We start from the raw sequence: 25118 nt of genomic DNA, 5'->3' as shown, positions 1-25118 counted from the left end.
CAGGCAATCAACCAAGCTCATTGCAGGCAATATCTTATTTTGTTTGGATCAGTTACCTAATTGTAAAAATATGATCAATAATAATAAATTATGAGAAACCCTTCAGTAATTAATTAATTAAATAATTTTTTATTAATTAATCTTTTATAGCACAATTCTTTTTAATATTTATTAAGACTTCTTCCATAACAGAAATAAAATTCAAACTACTTTTGAGATAAATTGTAAAATTCCCAATAGATATCATTTGAATATCATCACACTTGAATAAGTTTCCAACCTACAAAAGTAAAAGAAATCAAAAAGATTAATCTCATAAAAACTATTGACAAATCTTTTTACCAAAAGAACACTATTGACAAATCTCATTTGAGTTAAGAACAACCATTCATAAGTGTAGATATAACGAGATTTTGAAGTACCTTTATTTTTTGTTTCTCCAAATATGTAGAAAACATACCCTTTCAAGTGATTAGTACGTACATCTCTCTATGATCTTTATGTCACCATATGAACCATTCCAAATAATAGAAAAGATATGAAAAAAATCGAAAACAAACATGCTATAATATGAGAGAAGATTTAGAAGATGAGTAAGAGAGATCATCATCCTCAAATGTAAAAAAAAACAAAATTTTAAATTGTTTAAAACGTTTTTCAAAGGGGGAGGAGTAAAAGAAGATGATTGTGGCGTGATAAATGGATAGTGGGTGATTTTGAAAATATGTGACTAGTTAATTTTGAGTCAAAATCGGGAAACAGTCCCTGTGTTTATGGTAACTATATATTTTTAATGGTATATAATTGTTTTTTACAAAATATCAAAAAAATAACTTTGAAATTAACTGGAGTACTTAATTATGGCAAAATAAGGCATATTAGTTAATAGCAATTTCCCCATTTTCAATTTATTTAAATTATGTTTTAAAATGTATGTGTATATATTTTAACTACTAAATAAATTATGAATTACTTATAAAGTAATACAATTATAAGATGGGATATCCATTGGAGATATCTGTTTTAATGATGTAAATAAATTAAGATTAATTTGTTTGAAAAACATTATTTAATAAATCAATATTTTAGTATCATTTTATTAGTGGTTTAAAATTTGCTTTATGATGTTAATTATTTGCTTCATTTTTGTAAAATGATGTTAACGAACATAAGTTTGTATCAGTTTCAATATTTGCGTGAGGAGTCTACTTTCTGGGGGTTTCGAAATATGGCTCTCTATTGCAAAATCAGAGAGTTAAGAAGCTCTGGGAATGTTCTTTCATGGCATGGCTGGCGTGATGAGGTTTGGGTTCAGTGTAGGCTGGACAGATGCTTTGGTAATGATGAATGGTTTAACTTATTTCCAAGATCGAGTGTTGATTATGGAGATATGTGGGGTTCTGATCATAGGCATTTGGTTATTGGATTTGTTCTGGAGCAAAGGGAGCTGAACAGGGGCAGATTCTACCTCGATAATAGAATGTTCTCGAAACCTGGCTTTGAGGAAACTATTATCGAAGGCTGGGGTGCAATTGATGGGCCTGCGAGCCTTATGGATAGGATAACCAATTGTAGGAGAAGTATCTCGAGATTGAGGAAGTCCTCGGACCTCAACTCTCATGTGAGGATTCTCAGACTTAAAGCTGCTTATGAGGAGGAGATCGCTAAACTTTGGCCCTCACGTGTGGTTATGATGGGTCTTAAGCAGCAGCTTGCTGAAGCCTTTAGGGATGAAGAGCTGTTTTTGAGACAGAAATGCAGGGAAGAATGGCTGAGAGAAGGAGATCGCAATACTAAATACTTCCATAATGCGGTCAAGGGTCGCAAAGTGAAGAACAGAATCCTTATGCTTCTCGATGAATGGGGGAATGAGCACTTTTCTGAAGGTTCTAAAGGAGAAATTGCGGTGGAATATTTCCGGGATTTGTTCACTAGCTCCAACCCATTTGACCTGGAATCCCTTTTCTTGGATTTCCCTAGTCGTATCTCAGAGGAAATGAATGTAGGTCTTACAGATGTTGTGTCGTCTGAAGAGATTAAGCAAGCAGCAATGAGTGTTAATGGTGGGAGTGCTCCTGGTGAAGATGGTCTCACGGGCTCCTTCTACCATAGATACTGGCACATTGTTGGACCTACTATCTCCAAAGAAGTCTTGCAGTTTTTTGAGACGGCGGTTATTCCGGAAGGGTGGAATCATACTCAGATAAGTCTCATACCGAAAATCATCAGCCCGGTTCGAATGCAGGATATGAGGCCTATTAGCTTGTGTGGAGTGCAGTATAAGATTATTTCTAAGATTCTCTGCAATCGCATGAAGCGTATCCTACCAGCCGTGGTGTCTGAGACTCAAGGGGCCTTCGTTTCTGGTCGTTTAATATCAGATAATATCATTATTGCGCATGAGATGATTCATTCCTTGCATACTAATGAAAGAGTCTCAGAGGAGTTTATGGCCATCAAAACGGATATGTCCAAAGCATATGATAGAGTGGAATGGAGCTTTCTGGAGACGCTATTAGAAAGATTGGGTTTTGATCGTGTTTGGGTACGATGGGTGATGGCCTGTGTCAGTTCTGTCTCCTACTCAGTATTATTAAATGGTGGTTCTCATGGCTTCATTAAACCAGAACGAGGGCTGAGACAAGGGGACCCTCTGTCTCCGTTTTTGTTCATACTATGCGCTGAGGCTCTTGTTAATTGCCTGAATAACGCGGCTGATAGAGGGAGGCTCCATGGTATCCAGATTGGCGCCTTGGGTCCCTTAGTTCATCATCTCCTATTTGCAGATAGTTTACTCATCTGTAAAGCGAACTCGGAAGAAGCGGCTGAGGTATTAGATTGTCTTAACAGATACGAAGATGCATCGGGTCAACGTATTAATTTGGAGAAGTCATCTATTATCTTTGGGACTAAGGTTGATGATGCAGTTAAAGCTGATGTCAAGTTGGTATTGGGAATAGACTCTGAAGGTGGTGATGGCACCTATCTCGGTCTTCCAGAGTGCTTTAGTGGGTCGAAGCGGCAGTTGCTGAGTTTCCTCCGCGACAAGCTTCAGGGCAGATTGAATGGGTGGTTTGCTAAGTCCCTTTCACAAGGCGGTAAAGAAATTCTCCTTAAGTCTATATGTTTAGCTCTGCCGATATATGCGATGTCATGTTTTCGTCTCCCTAAGGAGACTTGTGCTCGTCTCAGAAGTGCCATGATTGAATTTTGGTGGAGTAGTGGTTGCAACAGGAAGAAGATAACTTGGGTGGCCTGGCAAAAACTGTGTAAATCCAAGGAGCTAGGAGGTTTGGGTTTCAAGGATTTGGAGAAGTTTAACCAGGCTTTATTAGCTAAGCAAGCAGCAAGGATTTTGAATAATCCTGATTCTCTGTTAGCAAGAGTGTTGAAGCAACGGTATTTCAAGACTCGAGATTTCCTTGATAGTGGCTTAGGGTCGAGGCCCTCATTTGCGTGGCGAAGTATTTTACATGGTCGGGAGCTTCTTACGCAGGGGCTGATGACTAAAATCGGTAACGGTGCAGTGACTAATGTATGGTGGGACCGTTGGATTCTGGATGGTGTTCCAAGAGCCCCTGATTATAGACAAGGATCGGCGGTTGATCTTACACTAAAGGTGGAAGACTTCATAGATCAACATTCTAGGTCCTGGAATAGAGCTCTTGTCTATGATACCTTTGCGCGGAAGGATGCTGATATCATTATGCAGTTGAAACCCAATCTAAACCGTGCAGATGAAATAGTATGGGGTTTAACAAAAAATGGTGTCTACTCCTCCAAGAGTGGATATGATTTGCTTGATACGGTAGAGGAGTTTTCTTCACCGGTTCCTACAATCATTCCTCCTGTTGAAAAGCAGCTTTGGCGAGCCTTGTGGAAAGCGAAAACAACTCCTAAGCTACGACATTTTCTTTGGCGTACCCTTTCAGGTGCCTTGGCGGTCAAGGTGAGATTAAGATCAAGAGGTATTCATCTAGATACGACCTGCTCTTCATGCAAAGATGCTCCTGAAGACATTGGTCATGTACTATTCCATTGTCGATTTGCGAAGGATGTATGGGATTTATCCTCTATTCCAATGCCCCCTTCGGGTGCATGGTCTCGATCTGTCTTCCTTAACTTGCATCACCTGATATCTTACAGTAAGAAGACAAATCTGGCACCAGAGGCTGGTCATATATTTCCTTGGATTCTATGGCATATATGGAAGGCTAGAAATAGCTTTTGTTTTGATCATGTGAGATTAGATCCAGCTGTGATTTTGGAAAAGGCTAAGGCAGAAGCTGAAATATGGAGGAACCTTCAGGCCACAACTCAAGTTACGGTACCGCCTCCTGTTCGATACCCTCAGGTGTGGTCTGAACCTCCTCGTGACTGGGTTAAGTGCAATATTGCTTCCGCCTGGGTCTCTAATAGGAGTTATAGCGGAGCTGCTTGGATTGTTAGGGACACTGCAGGTTCTGTGTTGTTTCATAGTAGAAGATCCTTTAGTAGTCCTTCCACGGCTTTGATGGCGGATCTTGTGTCTCTGAAGTGGTTGGTGGAGGCTATGGCCAGTTTGAAGATTGATAAGGTGATATTCGAAACATTGTCTGGGATTCTTCGAGAAGCCTTCAGCAGAGGTTCTTCATTTCCTCAGGTTACCCAACTGGTCTCGGAAATTTTTCACTGCCTTACTCTTTTCTCAAACTAGAGACTAGAACATGTAGAGAAGGAGGGTAACAAAGTGGCTACTCTGATAGCTTCTAGCGTAACCTCTGATCAACGACTCCAGTCTTATGTAGCTACAGGGGGACCAGGTTGGCTTCAACCCCTATTAGTGCAGGAGGCCGTTAGGATTTCACCATAACTTCACCTTGGTGCTGCTCTCTTTGCTAAAAAGAGTGTCGAATGTATTGCCGCCTATTGGCGTTGGTTTTTTCTTCTGTTGCTTTCATTATGGTGGTTGTTGACATTTGAGGCGATGTCCTCTGGGGTTTTCACCCTTCTTTCTATAATGATAATGCAGTGTTAAAAAAAAAAAAATTAATAGAAACGTCAGTTCTATAACTGATGTTGAATTACACATTCTTATACTATCACTTAGTAATAAGCGATTTAAATTGATATCATTTACCTTTCTGACACCGTTTTTGTGATGCAGTACATACTTTTTTTTTTGTAGTGCCCATTGATTTTTTTAATACATATTTTTTTTCCTTACGTTTTTATAGATGTCTTCTAACTATGATGGTGATTCTTCAGATGGAAACGATATCTTTCTGGTAGGAATAGTGTTGATAGGTATAGGTGTAGGTTTACTATTATGCTGTATAATTAGATTATTAAATAGGTGTACTGAATCTCCAGTACCAAATGTGAATACTGGAGATATAGAGTTAAGGGTTATTGATGATGTGAATGGACATCAAGAAATACTGTTAATTCCTATACCGATGGAGAATTTCATATTTGTGCATGGAGAAAGTGAGTGTATTATTTGCTTAGAGGAATTTGACTCCAATGTTAGATTGGCAAATACTCTATGTGGGCATGCATTCCACTTGCATTGTTTACGTAGTTGGAATGCAAGGAATGCAAACAGTTGCCAACGTGTCGTAGTAATTTAGTTTAATTTTATGTAAACAAAACAATGTCTTGTATGTATTTTTGAATAAATGAATTAATATTTTTGCGTATATATTTTAGCCAAAAATTCTGAAAAAGGAACTACATGACTAAGTAATGTAGGTATTAAGTTGAAAACAAATAGTTTGAAGAAAGAAAGTCTGTGTATCAAATGTGTTGAGTTGATTTCAAGTCAAAAGGTTTTAAACATTTTGTGGGAAAATTTCATGTTTGTGCATGGGGAAAGTGAATGTAATGTCTGCTTTAGTATAATTAGCATCCAATGTCATATACGATATGTGGGGGCATGCATTCCACTTAGATTGTTTTCTTATATTTTGCTAACGTTTACTCATATTTTGCTTATATTTTGCTAATGTTTACTAATATTTTGCTTATGTTTTGTTATGAACAACAACAATGTTTGAACAACCCAATTTTCTAGTTGTTTGAAAGTCCATGGTACATTTTTCATACTTTAAACAAAGGTATAAAAATATGGAATTGTTGTTTCAACTTTCAAAATACAAAGAAACGACTACTTACATATTTCTAGGGCTTATTTAATGTCCAATTTGTGTGCTCAAAACGGAAGGTTCTTACATGGGTTTTATGTGTACAATTTCTATGGTGATGATTGATTACCGACTTCTATGTTTCTTGTTTTGCAAGGGAAAAAATCTCAGGCGTCTGAGAACCAATATAACGATCATGAGAAGAATGAAGTTACATACACATTAAAAATATGAAAGAAGGAAAAGAAGAAGCAACACGAAGTGAGATATCTAAAAACAAAACATGACATGACAATCTTTTTTGTGTTCTGTTTTGTGCAGAACACATTCTGCACTAATCATATATTAACCTTATCCAGTCATCAAACCAGAATCAATCCCAAAACCCAAAGTATGAAGTTATTTACATTCTATGTTGCTGCTCCTTTTGGTTTGTTCCCAGCTCTTTCTATCAAAACTTATTGATCACAAAAGAACCAGGTCTAGTTTCCCATGGGAATGTTCCGTAATGGATATGAAACGGCATAGCCATACAAGTATATGTGGTTTTAGATGAAAGAAGCTCTCGCCATAGTATAGGAATATATATAAGATGGCAGATGGGTTTGCCTATGCCTGTGGTTCACGTACTTTGTGATAGAGGTTGATGGTATCTTTGTGGCATGGATCAAGACTCAGAGCTGCTTCACAGTCTCTGATAGCGTCTGTAGTTTCACGCATCGAAGCGAAGAATGCTGCTCGGAGATGTAAAAGCTGGAGGTCAGGTTTAAAGGCTATGGCTTTGGACAACTCTTCAATGGCTTCAGTTTCTTTATGGTCGTCCATAAGAACTATGAACACAATATCATGAGGATTAGTTCTCAAACAAAAACAGCAATAAGAAACAAGAAATGGCTGTGAAACTTAGCACACCTGCGGCTCTGTATCTGTATGGGTAAGTTCTCAGAGGATCTAACTGTGTCGCCATCACTAGGTCTCTCTGTGCCACCTCTCGGTCACAATACTCTGAACGCTTCTCAAAGGCCGATGCATTGTTCTGAGCTTTCTCTATCAACTTTGTCATCTCATTATACGCATCTTTCCTTTGGCTTTTCAGATGGTAAACACGAGCTAGGCCTTGGTGAGCTCGTGTGTGCTTGATGGTTAGTGCGTTCTTGTAGAAATCAGCTGCAAGATCCAGCTTACCACAGTCAACGTATACACTTCCCAAGTTGTTCAAAGCCTGCAAGTACAACAGAAACTCTTCATGAAATTGCAGTCAGAGGATGATAAAACCAATGGGGAACAGTTTCTTCTCTTACTTGTCCCTTACGAAGACCATCTGATGGACATCTAAGTGCTTCTTCAAGGAGCTGGATGACATACTTTGAGGACTCAGGGTCAAGCGTGGAGTCTGCAAGAGCATAAGCTTTAAGGAAATAAGCTTCGAAAGATCTTTGTATGGAAACAGATTCCTCAGCCTTGGCCAGAGCTTCCTCACGGTGGCCTGTGTCATACAATATCCATCCTTCATACACAAGTCTCTCATGCTCTGACTTTGAATGGTTCCGAGCCAGCCTAAGGCTACGCATTGCCGCCTTTTGACAGTTTAGCCTGAAATATCACATAATCGGATGAACAAAACACATCACTTATAGTCTTAGGGCTGGGCATAAAATCTGAAACCCAATATCTGTATCGAACCCGAACCGAAAAACCCGAATGGACTATTACATTTTCTTTTAAATTTTCTTTTTCTTTACTTCGGCTATATCCGAACCAAACCGATATAACCCGAAACTAAACGATACATGAATACTTAATTATCCGATTAGAACGAAATCCGAAGAATTATTATCGCAAGTGTTATTATCCGATTCTGAACCGTACTTATAATATAGTAGAATGAGACCTAGGAAGGTGAACTCGAAATACTTGTTCCGAACCCGAGCAGTACCCGAACCCCCCCCCATGTGTGTATAGTCTGATTGAAACCACCTTGAATGTACCTTAAGAGGAGAAGAGACTGTCTGAAACGCAAAAGGCTCTTCCCTGGATCATTAGCCAGCATATGATGAACAACAGCCAGAGATCCAATATCATCAACAGAAGACCAACGATCATATAGCTGCATCCAGCAATCAGCCTGGTTCCGTCGCTGGACCAGTGGCCGGAGGAGTTCCACCATATGATCCCCATGAATTTGCTTGTTAAACATCAAGAAGTTAGGCTCCAATGTCAAAAGCGCTCTTATATCTTTCAAAGCACCCTCATAGTTCTTCATAGCTATAGAAATCCACGCCCGCATCTCTAAACAGTCAGGAGAGACTTTAAACCTCAGAATCTTGTTCAGTTCCGCGACCGCAGCACCAAACTGACTCTCCTCGACCAATGACACTGCCCTGAACTTGTAAGGGAAAGTCAAAGTTGGGTCCAAATCCGTGGCAATGTCTATATCAAGCACCTTCTCTTCACCGATTCGATACAAAGACCTCTCTTGGTACATCCATCCAGTAGCTGAGCAACCCGATATCAACGAGCTCATGGTCTTATAAGCCGAGTATCGATGGCCAAGCTTAAACTTAGACCTGGCTACACCGACAAGGGAGTAAACATGACCTGCTTTGGCAGCTGAGTTAAACCATCTCTGTGCGTCTTTATATTCTTTCCTCTCAAGCATCACAACGCCCAACTGGTGACAAGCGAGCTGTTTCTGCCAAGTCTCCACCGCGCATTCGACCAAACATTCTAACACCATTACCGTTGTGTTTGATTTCATGTCGTCTTCCATAGCAATCTGGCTTAAGAAGAGGTACAACGTAAACGAAGCATGTCCAACCAAGGCTAGCCTTTCACGTCCCTCAGCGCTACAGAGAATCTTTACAACGTTCGGATTATGAATCGAGTTAGGCAACTCTCTTAGAAAAACCTGAAGACAAGCAGCCACAAGAAGGTACGCAGCCTCTTCCAAACCGTACTCAATCAGCAACACGGCATCATCGAGGTTACTAACAAGACGAGCCAAAAACATGTCACAAGCTGCTTTCAACTCGTCGCAGCAGAACTGGTTCGCTAATGTGAGTAGCTCCAAGACAACATTGGGAGGAAACATCTCAACTTTTCGAACCCTAGTAAACATCTCAGCAGCTCTCATCCCTTCCACAGAGATTCCGTTCCGCGTGAAGTTGATAGTGCTTCGCTTCGTCTCTCTAAAGCCAGCGTATAGCATAGCCTTAAAAGGTATTGATAAAGACGCTATCTTGCGCCTCACGCAAGGAACTTCATCATCACCTATACAGAAGGACATGTCGTAATCTACCTCTGACGTCGAACACTCTTCAACATCAACGTCACCGTTGTACCCGGAACAGATACATGGATCGTACACCCGTTCCGGGTCGTACCCGGAAACTAGACTCGCTTTAGGGCATTCGAGGTTTCTTCCGCAGCAATCCATCGATGTTGTCCCGATCAGCTCATCTTCCCTCCTCTCGTAACGTAGCCAAGAAGCTAAGACAACTTTGGTATGAACGTTAACGGCGTGTTGCCTAGCTGATCGGAGACTCCGCCGGAAAAGTTTCGGATCCGATAAGCCTCGGAAGATTGCACATTGCTCTAGAAAGGCGTCGGCTTTCTCGAACTGCGAGCAGTTCTCGATGCTACGGTAGACTTGGGCTAGCTTGTCGATCAAGTCTACGAATTTTAGAGAAGGGTCGATCTGCGGTTCGAGGAGGTCTGTGTTGGGGAGTCCGTAAGGGAGGAGAGAGTCTTTCGGAGGATGAGTCCGGTTGGATTTGGAACGGAACGAGTTGACTCGGAGGTGATCCTGGAGATTCTGAAACAGCTTTTCGCCGGCTCTTTCGGTGGTAGAGGGAGGAGGTGGCGGCGGAGGAGGGTTGAGAGCCGTGGCTTTGCATCCTTCGATGAGTTTCAACGTTCGCATTGTTGTGAATAGATTAGGATGCATCTTGTTCGATCAATCAAATGAAAAAAATAGGGAAACTTATTTAAAGGAAAGTTTCTAAATTTGGATGGTGTTTTGAATTTTGGTGATGAAAACTCTTTCGTCGTATGGCTTTTAATCGGGAAATTAGAGATGGCGCTGGGATATCCACCGGAGATCTCTGAAACGGAGACCACCGAGAGAAATCTCTTCGTCTCTCTTCTCTTTCCCTTAATTTTGATTCTTGTTCTGAAGAAAACGTGTTTACGCAGTGTAGTTTTCGTCAAATCCAACCTTCTTCTCTCATTATGTCCGTAAATGTAGCGAGAAGGGAATTGGCAGATGACCTTTCTCTCTCTTGAGCTTTTGGTTTCTTGTCTCTCTCTCAAAACGCAGTGTTATTATTATGTGTTATGTCATTTTGGTCTCTTTTTATTTGGGGACTTGTCTTTTATTTTCCTTTTGTGTGATACTGATTGGTTTATATATGGAAATAAAACGTGGGTGCAGAATCTTGATGTTTACTTCAGTTATTTGACTAGATTCTTGCATAAGGGAACATGGAAGCTCTCAGGGAATATCAATTGATTGAGCTTCAACAGAGCCAAAGAAGCAGTGTTGTTGTTTATATAGCAACTGAAGAAAGATTAAACAAGTTGAAGACATTAATTTTAAAAACAACGGATTAGGCCTCAAATTTCAGAGAAAAACTAGTAAGAGATTGTTTTCTACCTTTTACATCTAACCTTCTCTAACTGACTAGGAGAAACAGAGATGTACAATTATTATACTCATCGCTCCTGAGTCAACAATGATCTTCTATTGTTGTTTTTTTTTTTTGCTCTAATGATGAATTACCATTCACCAGAGATATTTTTTTTGAATGAATGATTCAAAAGAAAAATAAACTGTTTTGTATAACAAAGTTATTTGATGTGATCTCTAATTTCCAGAGATCTCCATGGATGTTTTGACATAGAGACTTACATGTTCAAGTAAAACCAGGATGTTACAGAGAGGAGATATTAAACTAGAGAGAATGTTGATTGTTTTATGTAAACATAAAGGGGAAACATGTAACAAGAGAAAAGATACGGAGAAGACCAAAATAAATGGGTGGTTAATGAAAAATAAGCAAGAGAATATATGGTAATGAATACTCCATCCGTTTTATTTTAATTGTCCTTCAAGATTTGGACATACATGTAAAAAAATATATTTAATTTTATATATTTACAAAATAATAACATAATTATCAATATATCTAATCACATTTCGACCAATAGAAAAATATTTGAAATATAAAATCATTAAATTTTGTATTGAAATACTAAAAAATAATTTCAAAATGTAAGTAAGTAATGACAATTAAACTGAAACTAGTGAAACGGAGGGAATAACTTAATTAAAACCAAGACGATGTAATACAAACGACCTTAAGGAAAACGGAATTGAGATTTCGAAGCCCAATTTTTATAGGGCCTTAAATAAAAAGCCCATATCCATATGAATACAGTTAAGAACTAATGATCTCATCCCAACCGATAACTCGAAATCTCTTCCGACAAAAATGGCTGCAATCAGTTTCTCCTCCGTGCACGCCTCCCCATCTCCCCGTGTTTTTCGTCCCCAAAGCTCCCGGAATACCCCTGGCCTTACTCTCTATTCACGCTTCTCCTTCCCCTCTCTCTCCTCCACACTCCGCGTCGACACAGCCCGCTCTCGCCGTCCTTTCCTAATCGCCTCCGCCGTCAAGTCGCTGGGGGAGACGGATCAGCTTCCGATCGCGGAGGCTGACTCGATTCCGGCCGAGTCCGGCGTGTACGCCGTCTACGATAAGAGCGACGAGCTTCAGTTCGTCGGAATATCTCGGAACATCGGAGCGAGTGTATCTACGCACGTGAAATCGGTGCCGGAGCTTTGCGGCTCCGTCAAGGTAGTAAGCTCATCTCCTCGATTGATGAATCCGAAAGTTGTATAGAGTAGCTAGAAAATGGAATCAGTGAATCTTGATCGTTTGGAAGATAGATAGTAGTGTCTCTTTGTGAGTCATTACTAGAGTATCATGTTCATATGCCACGTCAGCACATATGTGTATAGGAGGGAGTATAGCACACAGTATACTTGTATAAATACTTATTGTACAGAGAACAAGTTCTGATAAGACGCAACTACATGAACGAATCCTAATCAATAGAGAACACAAGAAGATGTTTCCAAGCCTTTGAGATAGAGACAGATCAAAGAGTGTGATTATGTTATGTTAGGACTTTTGTTTCTTACTTCATTTTGCACTTTCTTTTCATTACTTGGTTCCTTGGGGAGTTTTATTTATAGATACATGAATGCTGCTCGTTGATTAGTTCCCGGGTTTGAAGTATTGGCTCCCATTTCTTTCAGTTATCCTCTTTACTCTTATCAGCTTTCCACAGTCATATCTCAAATAGCTCTTTAGAAAATTAGTTACATGGAAATAGAAACTCTAACAACCTTGTGGTGTTTGTTTGCTTTGCTCTCATGACCAAACAATTCATGTACAGTCTTTCCTCATTTTGCATGTTTTGAACGCACATGATGAGTATTGGCTAATTTTGGTACTGTTGAGTCTAACTAACATTTTGTTTGTTGCTTAGGTTGGTATAGTAGAAGAACCAGACAAAGCGGTTCTAACACAAGCATGGAAATCATGGATAGAAGAACACATAAAAGTAACCGGAAAGGTCCCTCCAGGGAACAAGTCAGGGAACAACACATGGGTCAAACAGACTCCGAGAAAGAAATCAGACATCCGTCTCACTCCAGGTCGCCATGTCGAGCTCACTGTCCCCTTAGAGGAACTCATTGACCGGTTAGTGAAAGAGAACAAGGTGGTAGCTTTCATAAAAGGGTCGAGAAGCGCTCCTCAATGTGGATTCTCACAAAGAGTTGTTGGGATTCTTGAGAGCCAAGGAGTGGATTATGAAACGGTTGATGTTCTTGACGATGATTATAATCATGGGCTAAGAGAGAAGCTGAAGAGTTATAGTAATTGGCCTACGTTTCCGCAAGTGTTTGTGAAAGGAGAACTGTTAGGAGGTTGTGATATATTGACCTCAATGTATGAGAATGGCGAACTTGCCAATATGTTTAAGTAGTTCCATCCCGTTTTATCCATCTGTTTCTACTGTGTAACTCCATACATTTATAATAAACTTTTGGGATCTCTTCTATATTTTCAAACTTGTTCTTTTTTTTTACATATTTAAAGCTTGCAGATTGTTATATCTAATCTATGCAACTTAGCACTTCTTGGATTTCACGAAACAGAAGATTATTCGTGTAAGTATTTTAATTAACTAAAAAAGTTTATATAAAATTTATAAATCCAAATAAATTTTACTGATTCCGATAAGTTCTATTTTTTAGAAAAAAAAATTGTTTCAAAAAATATATTTAACATTTTCAAATGTATTGATTAATGGTACATTATAAATTTCAAAAAATAATAATTATGTTTATTAAAAATATATTGGTTAAAACTTATGGGGAATAATTAGTTACAAAAAATAGTGCATTGGTAATCATAATTTCATATGTTTTCTTAATTTGTATAAGAAATTTAACAAAAAAAAATCTATCTATATCAATTCAAAATCATTGTAAAATTGAAAATATTAGTAAATTTATAAAATTCAATAACACATGATTTTAACTAGTTTTTTTTTTAAATTATAGAACCAACAATTAGTTTTAATTTCCAAATCCCTTCAAATACCAAAACCACTAACTCCATTAAAAATAATAAAAGTTCAGGAGAGAAAAAAATATTCTAATTTTATAATATTCATAAGAATCTCAAATGCTACTTAACCTCTTACTTTTAACTAAAATGAATTATATAACATAACTATTTAAATATTAATATTTTGAAATATAATATATAAAACTTTTACTAATGAAGTTGATCTCAGAACATCTCCAATCCCTAACTATTTTCACCTCTATATGCTATAATAGAGTTAAAAGTGCTCAATCTCATTTCTATTTCCACCTCTAAAATAGAAATTGCTATTTTTTCTCTATTTATAGAGAAAAAAAATAGCATTCCTCTATTATAAAGTCATACTTTTTTATTTTCAAAATAGTCTTTTAACTTTCAAATTTTTATAGTTGTAACCAAAATAATTATATTTATAGAGAAATACAGCTTTTGTAGGAGTATAATAACATTTTTTATTTACATAATAGTTTTTTAACAAAACTTTAGTTTAAAAAAATATAAGTTTATGAAAATATTTTAAAAGTTAAAAATAAATAGGGTTAGTTATCAACTTTTATAAACAAAATGTATCTTTTGTAAAATTAAAATAGAATCTTTTGAAAATATTCTTTTATAGAGGCAAAAATAGAGAAATACATTGGAGAGAAACTCATATCTATTTTAGAGATGCTCTATTTTAAAGGTAAAAGTAGGAAAATACATTGGAAATGGTCTTAGAGCATTACCAACGGGAAATATCTTCCCAAGAAGTTCTTAAAATATTAAGTCAGTTAATAATTAAATTTTAAATGACAAAATTAATGTGAACTAATAAAAATGCAACACATGTAAAAAAGTATCATTCTTTTTTGTTTTGTTGAAGTCTTTAGACAATGATTAATCCCAAACTTTTAACTAGGGTTTTTAGTTTCGGGTAAGAGACAGTTCTTAACTTTTCTTAGATTTTAACTAAGAGATATAAGAAACGGTCTTAACTTTTCTTAGATTTTAACTAAGAGATATAAGAGACGGTCTCTTAAATAAGATATATAAGAGCCGTCTCTTAGCCGAAAAATGTAAAAAAAAAAATATCAAATCATGAGTTTAAAAACCCGACTAACAGACCAGGGTTAATTATGCTCTTAACCAACAACCCATGGCTTCTCTCTTTCTACTTTTTTTTTTCAATTTTTTTTATTTGTTTAATAATAGGAAACTGTGGTCATACCCCCGTTGGGTTTGCCCTTAGTAACTCCGTTGTTTGGGAAAACAATACGAATTTCTCAAAATTTGTATGTTAGTACGTACTATAGTATAGTTTTATTATATGTTTTTTTTTTAAATCAAGCTAATAATAAACTTACATTTGTGAAGTGACTACCTAATATGATTCTACAAGTGTTTCTCTTAAGATACTGTGTCTTTTATTTTTTCAGTTTTTGTTTTCTAAATTTTATTTATCAACAAGATATTTATATCTATCCCGCTATGGAAGTACTTTTAATAGCTGTTAAGACTTAAGATAGGTGCATGATCTTTCTTAGATTTTATGAATCTGCAAAAGAGTACACATGCAAACTACATATTTAACACATGCTAGATGACAGAATAAATTCAAACAAATAAAGTATATTTTAAAGAAGTTTTTAGTTTGATTCTTTTTTTTCTTTTGACTAGTAAAGCAAAAGGGTAGGAAAACAAACAATTATCCCACTTTGAAATGGAATTAACGGCCGATTTTCAAGTCTCAAGGAGACAACACAAGTTAACGTTGTAGCATTTGCTTTGCCAACAAAAAGGTCAATGTCGGTGACAGTATATATGTCTTGTTGTCCCTTTCAACGAAACGCTCTACCATTCTCTAGTTCATGTACCCAAAGGCCAAAGCTAAGCACGTGAATCATCTTTCTCTCAGTGTTATACCGCTTGATTTGCTTAGAATGTTAGATATTCTTATGGGCCACGAAGATATAATTGCGAGTACTAATTAGTTACCATGTTGATATCAAAATACATCAAGGAAAAAAACGTTTTCTGAACATTTTGAATCCAGTGGGATAAAGATAACTATGTCTGCCACTTTGTCTGTCCAATTCTTTTCAGCAAATTCAATATCTTAAAGCTTCTTTTAATCATCTATCAATTCCAAAATGTAAAGATACTCTGTTTCTAGGAGATGAATGAACAAATGGTATTTAAAAAAATTCCAAATTAAATGTAATTCACTTCTTAAAAATGTTGAATGATTAAGAAACTACTGAAAAATATTCAGTTCAACTTTTAAACTATCATGAACAATAGAAGTCGGTGTTGCTAGTTCAACGGACGTAATATCATTACTAATTTTATCGTTGTGTTCTCGTCGTCTTTGGTGCTTTGCTCGCAGTTCCCTTGTTTTATATCTCTTCGGTTTCCAACTGTAGGTCCGTCCAGCAACCTTTTCTGAGCTTTGCAGCAGGCACGGCCCAGTAAAATGTGTTGCCTAAAGCGAAATAAAAAATGGCGCTCCTGCAGAATCGAACTAAGAAACTCCTACCTTACACCCACTAGACTACAAGCGACTTTTATAATTTTGATGCTCTTAAATTGTTAATATATTTTGGCGCCGGAAGCCCTAGCTTTACCAGCTTTAGGTCAGGGCCGGCATTGCTTTTGCAGTGCCGCGTCTTCTCTTCTTTCTGTGTTTTTTGTGGTTTAAGTGTATCTCATTCTTCCCTGGATTATAGAAGCATATTATTTGACTCTTTACGTCGCGTCATGTTTTAAGGTTGATATGTAATTTCTTTTAGTTTCGGAGGATTGTTTTATGCCGGCTTTAGCTTCCCTTAAATCGTTAAGGTTTTGATTTCTGTAAAAAAATTAAATTTAGTTCTACGGATAATCCAGTTTTGGTGCTCTGTTGTAATTTTCCATAGTTAATATAAAAAAATTAAAGTGAAAAAGAACTACTAATCAAAAACCATGACCATACTTGGAGTAAATGATTTGGAATAGTTATTTCATCAAATCCAGGAATAAATAGATAAAATGCAAAGATAATTATTTCACAACAAACTTGGTAAAAAATGAATGGAAAGATAATAATATGGCCCAATAGATTAACCAAAATCAAAACAGGAAGAAAAGAATATGGAGGTTAATATATTCCTGTAGTCCCACGAGAAAACTCGATATATGAGTGTTCAGTTTTTCCAAGGATATACTTAACTATTCCCACCAAATAATTAAAAACCTACAACCCCATAACATGCATAGAAAGAACAAGTTAACTTACGTTAAAATATTAGACCTAGATAGAATTAACCATCTCTAGTAAGCTTAGCAAGCAATGCATTGATAAGTGAATCCCTCTTCTCAGCCCTCGTCTCCTCCCTCGACCGTCTTTGGTCCTCTCTATCCCGCCACATCCGCTCCATCTTCACTCTCTCCTTCTCAATCTCCTCCATCTTCCCTCTCCACTCTTCTTCTCTCTCTGCTCTCTCCTTCTCCCTTGCCTCCCAGCGTTCTCTCCACCCGTTCTCCATTCTCATCTGATGTCTCATAAACTCATCTAAAACTTCCCTTACACTATTACTGGCATTACTATTACTAATACCGCCTTTTCGCTTCTTCACTATGTTCTTTTTGGGGTTTAGGATTTTCGGGTCATTGCTGATATCTACTAGCTCTTCATTCACGTTCTCTTCTTCTTCATCTGAAGAGAACTGCTCTGAGTGACTTCTCTTTCTGGTTGTCCCACTTGCTCCCCCTCCTCCTCCCTCTGATTCGACCCATATCATTCTCTGCATTCTACTTGTAAATATAATTTCCATATCATCATAAAAAGGGAATTGTTGTCTTGCTGACTCTGCATCCGTTGTCTCACATCCCTAGAAACACATGACCAATGAGATAACATGCATATATTAAAAACTACTTGATCTCTATCTAGGGAGAATACTAATGTACGGTCTCTGTCCCGAAAAGATTATGGACTACTAATAAGATTCGGAATTTCTTGTAACATGTATACTTATTTTGTATATAGCATAGTTTCATGCACGACCTCCAAGTATAGCACACTACAGAATTAAACATAATAACCTAAACAAATAAAAGGAAAGAGAGAGAAAGAAGATTAATGGGGACCTTAAAACGAGTGACGAGATTCTTCCACTTGCACTTGCACTGTTCAGGGCTACGAAGAAAGCTTTTGACTCTCATCTTGTTAGAGACAACCTCCCAGAGAAGCTTGTTCCGTTTTGTCTCCATGAAAGTTTGATCCAGCTCTCCTCTTATCGCTATCAACTCTTTTGTCTCTTCTAAGCTCCACTGTGGAAACCTATCCCCTGCAGCCACAGTTGCGGGTGACGCTATTTCTGGCGTTTGAGATTGAGGATGAACATGGTGATTATGTTTATTAAGGTATTGAAGGTGGTGAAGCTGACGCCCATCCATATGAAGAAATAATTAAGAAACCAAGTAAAAGATAAACAAGAATCACCAAAGATCTCTGAAGACTAAAGAAAATGTTAGATATTTTTTGGAGCTTTCACTTTTCAAGATCGAAAATGAGAAATACAATGTGAAACGTCTAGAGAAAGATGTCTAGTTTCTTTGATCGTAATTCTTTTCTCCTGTCGCCATCTGTCTTCGCGTTTACTTTTTCTATTTTCTTTTTGACAAATATATTAAAGAAAATCTTTCGGTAAGTGTGTCGTATTTTGATTATGTGAAATTATTATTTGGAAAAGATTAGTCTCTAATTAAGTTGTATTATCTATTTACAATTTGGCTGATGATCACGGATGTGGTTATTTCTATCGTTTTCTTTTCGTAATGCAATAATCACTTTAGTTTGACTATAGTAATCTAGATTCGAGTGTTGATATATAATCAATGTTTATGATATAGTTTTGCTACCACTCGTTCTTGAGATTAATTGGCACTTTATTGTTGTACGGATTCAGCTTTTAGGATGTGGATCTCTTGTTCTTTTACTAGATTTGCTGATTAGTCTCATTTATATAGTAAATGCATTTTCTGTTTACTTACACAGTATTTAGTATTTTAGTATAAAATCAAAAATAGTTCACGCTAGTTTAAATACGTCTAATTTGTTGTTTTTCTTAAGGAACACTTTTTAAAAGTCAAATGTAATTTGGTGTCACAGATAATCAACATAAAAAAATTAATCGGGTTAACGGATTATTTCGAACATATATCTTCACAAAGCTCTATAATATGATATCATTTGGACTTCATAACATTCTATGTCTACGATCGACTAGTAGCCAGTAGGCCTGGGACGGATCGGATATCCGGACAATTTTAAGGTATCCGGATCCGGATCCTTATCCGGCGGATCCATAATTTTACTATCCTTATCCGGATCCGGGGTTCTCGGATATCCGGGTGTCGGATATCCTCCTAGAAATTGTAATATCCGGCGGATATCCGGATCCGGATTTGGATCCTTAAAATAAATAAAAAATAATATTAATATATATATATATAAAATATTAACAACAATTTAACATATATATATATAACATCTTTAATTATTTCTATGTACAATATTACAAAATTTACATAAAATTTATATATATTATTATAAAAATGAAAATATATTAAATAAAATTAATTTTTATATATAGATATTACTATTTTTGAAATATTTATTAATAAAAATTACGGATCCGGATATCCGGACTTAAAAATTAAGATATCCGGATCCGGATCCGGCTTTGACGGATCCAACATTTTACTATCCGGATCCGGATTCGGCCCCTCCGGATATCCGGATTTTTGGATCGGATCCGGATCGAATCTCGGATCGAATCCGGATCTCGGATAAAAGTCCCAGGCCTAGTAGCCAGTAGGGCAACTAGACCTTATTCTCGTTTGACTATTCTAGAAAATTCACAATCTTATCGTCTGCAACTGCATTTGATAATTATGACTCATATTCTAATCAATAATAAGAAAGTACGCGATCTCGTTCCGCGCAGCGCGATTTTTTTTTTCATTTATTTTAATATAAATATTTTATTTTTAATTTTAAATTAGTATATATTATAATATATCAATTTTTAAAATATAATAAATTTACGGTATATTTTTTTCATTGAATAGATTGTTTCAAACTTTCACATGTATTTCTATCTTCTTCGAAATATTATCGAATAAATAATTAAACATTTAGTTTTTGTTTAATTTTTAAAATAAACTATATAGTTTAAATTTTTTTTTCATTGGTTTAAGGTAGTAAAGATTAATCATTGTTAGATAATATGATTTTGTTATTTAAAAAAAAATCTTTATAATTTTATAAGTTAACATCGATAAATATTTAAATAATTAACATATGGAGGTATAGCATTCCAACATTAAATTATATCTATTTAATTTATACTATCTATAAATCCAATAGATCTTCTATTGTTTAAATTCAATTATTGATAGCCCAATAAAAATTTCTGGTAAGTCTAAAATTTAAATGATAAGATTAGAGATTAAATATACTATGACTTTCTAGGAATATGTTCATTTAAAAAAAAATCACACATGAATCAAAATTGTGACTTCTGTTTTAATATATAAAATATCATTCCTAGCAGTCGTTTTCACTTCTCACGAAGCCAACGAAAAAATTAAAAAAATTTCAAATTTGACAAACGGTGGCTAGACAACGAAGAACTTAAACAAAAGCTATTTTTGAAAGATCTTCAGATTTTTTCCCTGACGCAAATATTATAGAACATATTTAGAGGTGCATAAAACCTTAAGCGAGTGGAGGAAATAGCACTATTTAAACTCAGAATAACTTGCGAAAGAACTTAAAAAAAGTAGAGCGTTTGTATTCGAATAATGATGTCACGACCGAAAAAATATCAGAAGCTTTCAAGAAACTAACAGATGTTGATAGACTATGGATTTGATCCATTTTTATCCATAGTTTATAGGTGTTTTTACTAATAATTATTATATTATAGAGTCTATTTATTATATTTATAAGATCAGGAATGTTTTGGAGATAAGTGATGATTTTGGAGCATTTTGGAGATATTTGGAGCAAGCACCCGAAATGATCATCGAGCTCGACCATCGGTCGACATTGGAGATGAATAATCGATCAATACTCACATCTGTGTATCGATCGACAGCGAAGCGCGCAGAGAGCCCGTTTGGTCACAGCCGACTTGAAGCCCAAGTCTTCACCATTTTACAAGCTTACCCCTGACAAGTTTTACCCTAATTATATAAGCTTTGCCGCCATGTTAGAGGCAAAGTGTGCTTTTCTAGTTTTATTATTTTCACAGCAAAGGTTTTTAGGATTTTGATAGATTGGAGAGAAGATCCAAAGTTATAATTTGTGATTGGAACTCCATTAATATCTATTTACTATTCTAATGAAGTTTTCATACTTAATTGCTGTTATGAATTGCTTAGCCATGTCTGAGTAGTTCCATTGTTAGATTTTAGGGTTTAAATAGGTTAGGAGGGATTAGCCCCAACTATAGATTGCTGAGTTGTGATAATTATCATTAGGATTGCTCATTAATGCATGTGTCTAGATTAGCTACCTAGAACTTGCCATAGGATTGATTGATAAAAGCGAGAGCTTCATTCTCATCCTGAAAACATTATAATTGAACTATGTTTCTTGCTATGAGCAAGGCGAGAGCTGATCTAGTGAGCTTAGTAAGCTATTATTCAACCCGCACATAAAGCTTGACTAGAGCGCGTCGATCGATATCATACTTGAATAATCGATCGACGGAGCAAAAGGTGTATCGATCGATATCCCTATAGGATTATCGATCGACACTTTCTATTGATCAAAATAACGAGAGTTGAGATCATTAGATCTAGTTAATAGACAAGTCAAAACATGCGAGAGCTGATTGACTTGTTGATCAAGTAGTTGAGCTTTACATTATCATGCATGCAACTAATTATGCATCTGTAGGATTATAATCCCAATTTTCCTGAATAAAAACCCTAAGTCTAACTATTTCCTTTTTAAGCACCAAAACCTCAACCAATCATATTGAACAAACACTTGTTCAATATTAAACTGCAATTTACATTTAAACCTCTAAAACCATCTTGCTTAACAAATCATATTAGATTTCTTAGGTTCCCTAGCTCCCTGTGAATTCGATCCCTAATTACTACAACTCAACCTCTTATTTGAGAGAGTATAAATCACACCTTAGGGTAATTTGAGTGGTATCAGATACTCTTAAGACAGAAAAAATATTTTGGAAACAAAAAAGTTTAGTTTTTTGACTAAGAGAAAGCGATAGAAACACAAAAAAATTCATGCTTTGACAAAGCAAAGGAGAGCGATGAATAATATCACTCAGCCTTTAGACACAAATGGAAATGTTGTTGAGGATGAGGAAGGATTGGTAGACATTGCTACTAATTATTTTAGGCAAATCTTTGAGTCCTCCAACCCACGGCAAATAGAAGAAACACTATCTGAGATATCCACAATTATTACATAGTCAATTAATGACGATTTTACAGCTCCGATCACTGAATAGTAGGTCAAATTAGCACTCTTTGCTATGCATCCAAAGAAGGTTCCTGGACCGGATGGGATGACAACTCTCTTCTATCAGAAGTTCTGGAACATAGTAAAGGAAGATTTAACTCATATGATTAATAAATTTCTCTTTGAAGGATCGATGGCGAATGGATTAAATGATACAAATATCTGCCTCATCCCGAAGATAACTAAACCGAATGAGATGTCTCAGTTCAGGCCCATTAGCTTGTGCAATGTCAGCTATAAGATAATCTCTAAGGTCTTATGCCAGAGATTAAAAAAGATCTTCCAAAAAAAATTTCAGAAATCCAGTCAGTCTTTGTTGGTGGGAGACAGATTTCAGACAGTATTATGATTTCCCAAAAATATTCCATGCTCTGTGAACTAAACCAAGTGGACGTAATAAAAAGATGACCATAAAAATAGATATGAGTAAAGTGTATGATAAGATGGAGTGGTCGTTCATTGAAGCAGTTATGAGAAAGATGAGATTCTCAAAATTTTGGATTACCTGGACAATGCGATGTATCACCTTGGTTAAATACAAGGAGCATATGAATGGACAACCAAGGAGAAATATTGTTCCATAGAAAGGTCTATGTCAAGGAGATCTTTTGTCTTTTTTTCATTTATATTCTATGCACATAAGCGCTCGTTAGCCTTATTAATCATGCAGAGAACCAAGGGAAGATAATATGTTACACGCGCGTGTCCCTCAGTATCTCACCTTCTCATTGCTGATGATAGCATTTCTTCTGTAAGGCGGAGCCCCATGAATGTGAAGAAGTGATGAAAGTAGTTAGGAAATACAGAAAAGCATCAGGCCAATGTATTAATTTTAAGAAATCCTCTCTACTCTTTGGTAAGAGGATCAACGCAAATGTAAGACATCAGATTAAAGATACATTTGGAATCCAGAATGAAAGAGGAATGGGGACGTACTTAGGAATTCTTGAAGATATTATCGGATCAAATGCAAAATCCTCACATTTCTCCAGGACAAATTAATGCATAGAGTGAATGGATGGACGAGTATATGACTTTCAAAAGAAGGAACATAAGTTTTTATTAAATATATCTTGTTAACTCTTCTGACATATGTTATGTCTAACTTCTTGCTCCCGCTGGAGATATGTGAGAACCTCGCGAGTGTCATTGCACAATTTTGGAGAAGCTCAAACCCCCCCAAAAAGAGGAATTCGCTGGGCAAAATAAAAAAAACTCTGTTTACCAAAGGAGGATGAGATTGGTTTCCGTATGATCCATGAGTTCAACCTGGTTTTATCAGCACAACAACTATGAAGGCTAATTCAATTCATTGATTCTTTAGTGGCTCGAGTTTTGACGGGGAGATAATACAGAATGAGTTCTTGTTTACGAATAACCTATGTAAGCAGTTTATTCTATGTGTGGACAAGTATTTCAGCGGCTCGAAAACTATTGCTATTGAGAATTAGACATAAGATACATTATGGATATGAGGTTAAGGTGTGGGAGGATCCTTGGATCCCTACAACACCAGCTAGACCAACTCGCCCTTCAACCCTAGTTTTGCACCCAAACATGAGAGTTAGCGACCTTATTAATCAAGAATCGAAGGAATGGAATGTTCGACTACTGGAGGATTATGTTGGCCCTGCTGATATACCTTTCATAAGAAGTTTGGCCATAAACTCAACTCATCGCCGTAATACATTTAGTTGGAACTATACTAAGAATGGTCAACACACAATTAAAGCTGGATATTGAGTAGCTCGAAATTTATTGAAGACTTAAGAAGAGAATGAGGTACTGGAACCCAGTATAACTAAGCTTCAAGCCTTTTTTTGGACTATAAAAGCGTCCCAGAAGATATGTCATCTTATATGGCAATTGATAACATGTCATGTGGCAGTAGCGAGGAGTTTGATATGACGTAATATGAGATGTGATAACTATTGTCCATGATGTGGAGAACAAGAAGAGTCTGTTACTCATGCCATTTTCGAATGTCCGTCAGCTTTGCAACCTTGGTCCCTATCAGCGACGCTAATGAATTAAGATATCTTCCCAGGGTCGAGTATTCATGCTAATATGGATTATCTATTCTTGAGAAAGAACAGCATTGTCGAGCCAGAATTAGACATAGATCCTTATCCCTGGATAATCTGATACATTTGGAAGGCCCAAAATGACAAGCTCTTTTGGGGGATAGACAGGGATCCGTTGGAGCTACTTCGTTATGCTGAGAGTACTGTCAAGCCTGGTTTAATGCGAACAATTTGGTGCCACTTATTCCACAAAATCAGAGTATTGAGGAACCGCAAGTCTTAAGCTTGGGTATCTACATGATAGATGGGTCATGGACATCCACAACACATTTCAGTGGGTGTGGATGAGTTTGGATGGATAACTTGGGGAAGGTTTAACTTATATGGACACGAAATTACCTAGGGCGAGAGTCTCCCTTGCACTCAGAAATGGAAGCACTACGATGGACGATAGCGAGTATGCTCCAGCATTTGACATGTCAGAGCTTTGGGATGAACTGTAAAGACTTGATCGTCATGATTAAGGAGCTCCATGCATGGCCACGCTTTGGAATATAATTGAAGAGGATAGAGACCAGGTATGCTTTCTGAACTTCAAGATCATTCATATTCTACGAGTGCAAAATCAGATTTCAGATTCTTTACCTAGAACTGCGAGGTCTTTATATAGAGAATTATGTTTTATTGGTTGTTCACCTTAATTTTGAGTAATAGAATAGTCTTTCACTGTCAAAAAATAATATATATATATATATATATATAT

At 36.5% G+C, this 25118-nt stretch overlaps 3 protein-coding genes across 3 annotated transcripts; 1 reads left to right on the top strand and 2 right to left on the bottom strand.

Moving 5' to 3' along the window:
- Positions 1-5129: 5129 nt before the first annotated feature.
- Positions 5130-10536, bottom strand: LOC106427745 (ethylene-overproduction protein 1-like). Its single transcript, XM_013868460.3, has 4 exons — positions 8114-10536; positions 7427-7718; positions 7038-7347; positions 5130-6955 (listed from the first exon to the last, which is right to left on the bottom strand). Exons 1-4 carry the CDS (start codon positions 10069-10071, stop codon positions 6735-6737), a joined length of 2781 nt encoding a protein of 926 aa, XP_013723914.2. The 5' UTR covers positions 10072-10536; the 3' UTR covers positions 5130-6734.
- A 1034-nt stretch (positions 10537-11570) lies between these two features.
- LOC106427758 (bifunctional monothiol glutaredoxin-S16, chloroplastic) lies at positions 11571-13258 on the top strand. The gene is made up of 2 exons (XM_013868476.3): positions 11571-11983; positions 12681-13258. The coding sequence occupies exons 1-2, from the start codon at positions 11618-11620 to the stop codon at positions 13179-13181; spliced, it is 867 nt and encodes a 288-aa protein (XP_013723930.1). The 5' UTR covers positions 11571-11617; the 3' UTR covers positions 13182-13258.
- Positions 13259-16863: 3605 nt separating this feature from the next.
- On the bottom strand, positions 16864-18752 carry LOC106427737 (trihelix transcription factor GT-3b-like). The gene is made up of 2 exons (XM_013868454.3): positions 17915-18752; positions 16864-17655 (listed from the first exon to the last, which is right to left on the bottom strand). Exons 1-2 carry the CDS (start codon positions 18221-18223, stop codon positions 17086-17088), a joined length of 879 nt encoding a protein of 292 aa, XP_013723908.2. The 5' UTR covers positions 18224-18752; the 3' UTR covers positions 16864-17085.
- Between the last annotated feature and the right edge of the window lie 6366 nt (positions 18753-25118).

This window comes from Brassica napus, chromosome C3 (genome assembly GCF_020379485.1).
Source record: "Brassica napus cultivar Da-Ae chromosome C3, Da-Ae, whole genome shotgun sequence".
Lineage (NCBI taxonomy): Eukaryota > Viridiplantae > Streptophyta > Magnoliopsida > Brassicales > Brassicaceae > Brassica > Brassica napus.
The sequence above is the reverse complement of the archived record's forward strand: the minus strand, read 5'-3'. Positions and strand labels throughout refer to the sequence as shown.

Bases quoted from the DNA above. Each gene is read 5' to 3' on its own strand.
- LOC106427745 (XM_013868460.3), bottom strand. From the start codon at position 10,071: ATGCATCCTAATCTATTCACAACAATGCGAACGTTGAAACTCATCGAA. The intron at 7,719-8,113 runs GTACATTCAAGG...GTGATATTTCAG, and splicing joins CAGTCTCTTCTCCTCTTAAG to GCTAAACTGTCAAAAGGCGG. The intron at 7,348-7,426 runs GTAAGAGAAGAA...TTGTACTTGCAG, and splicing joins ATGGTCTTCGTAAGGGACAA to GCTTTGAACAACTTGGGAAG.
- LOC106427758 (XM_013868476.3), top strand. From the start codon at position 11,618: ATGGCTGCAATCAGTTTCTCCTCCGTGCACGCCTCCCCATCTCCCCGT. The intron at 11,984-12,680 runs GTAGTAAGCTCA...TTTGTTGCTTAG, and splicing joins AGCTTTGCGGCTCCGTCAAG to GTTGGTATAGTAGAAGAACC.
- LOC106427737 (XM_013868454.3), bottom strand. From the start codon at position 18,223: ATGGATGGGCGTCAGCTTCACCACCTTCAATACCTTAATAAACATAAT. The intron at 17,656-17,914 runs GTCCCCATTAAT...ATGTGTTTCTAG, and splicing joins ATCTCGTCACTCGTTTTAAG to GGATGTGAGACAACGGATGC.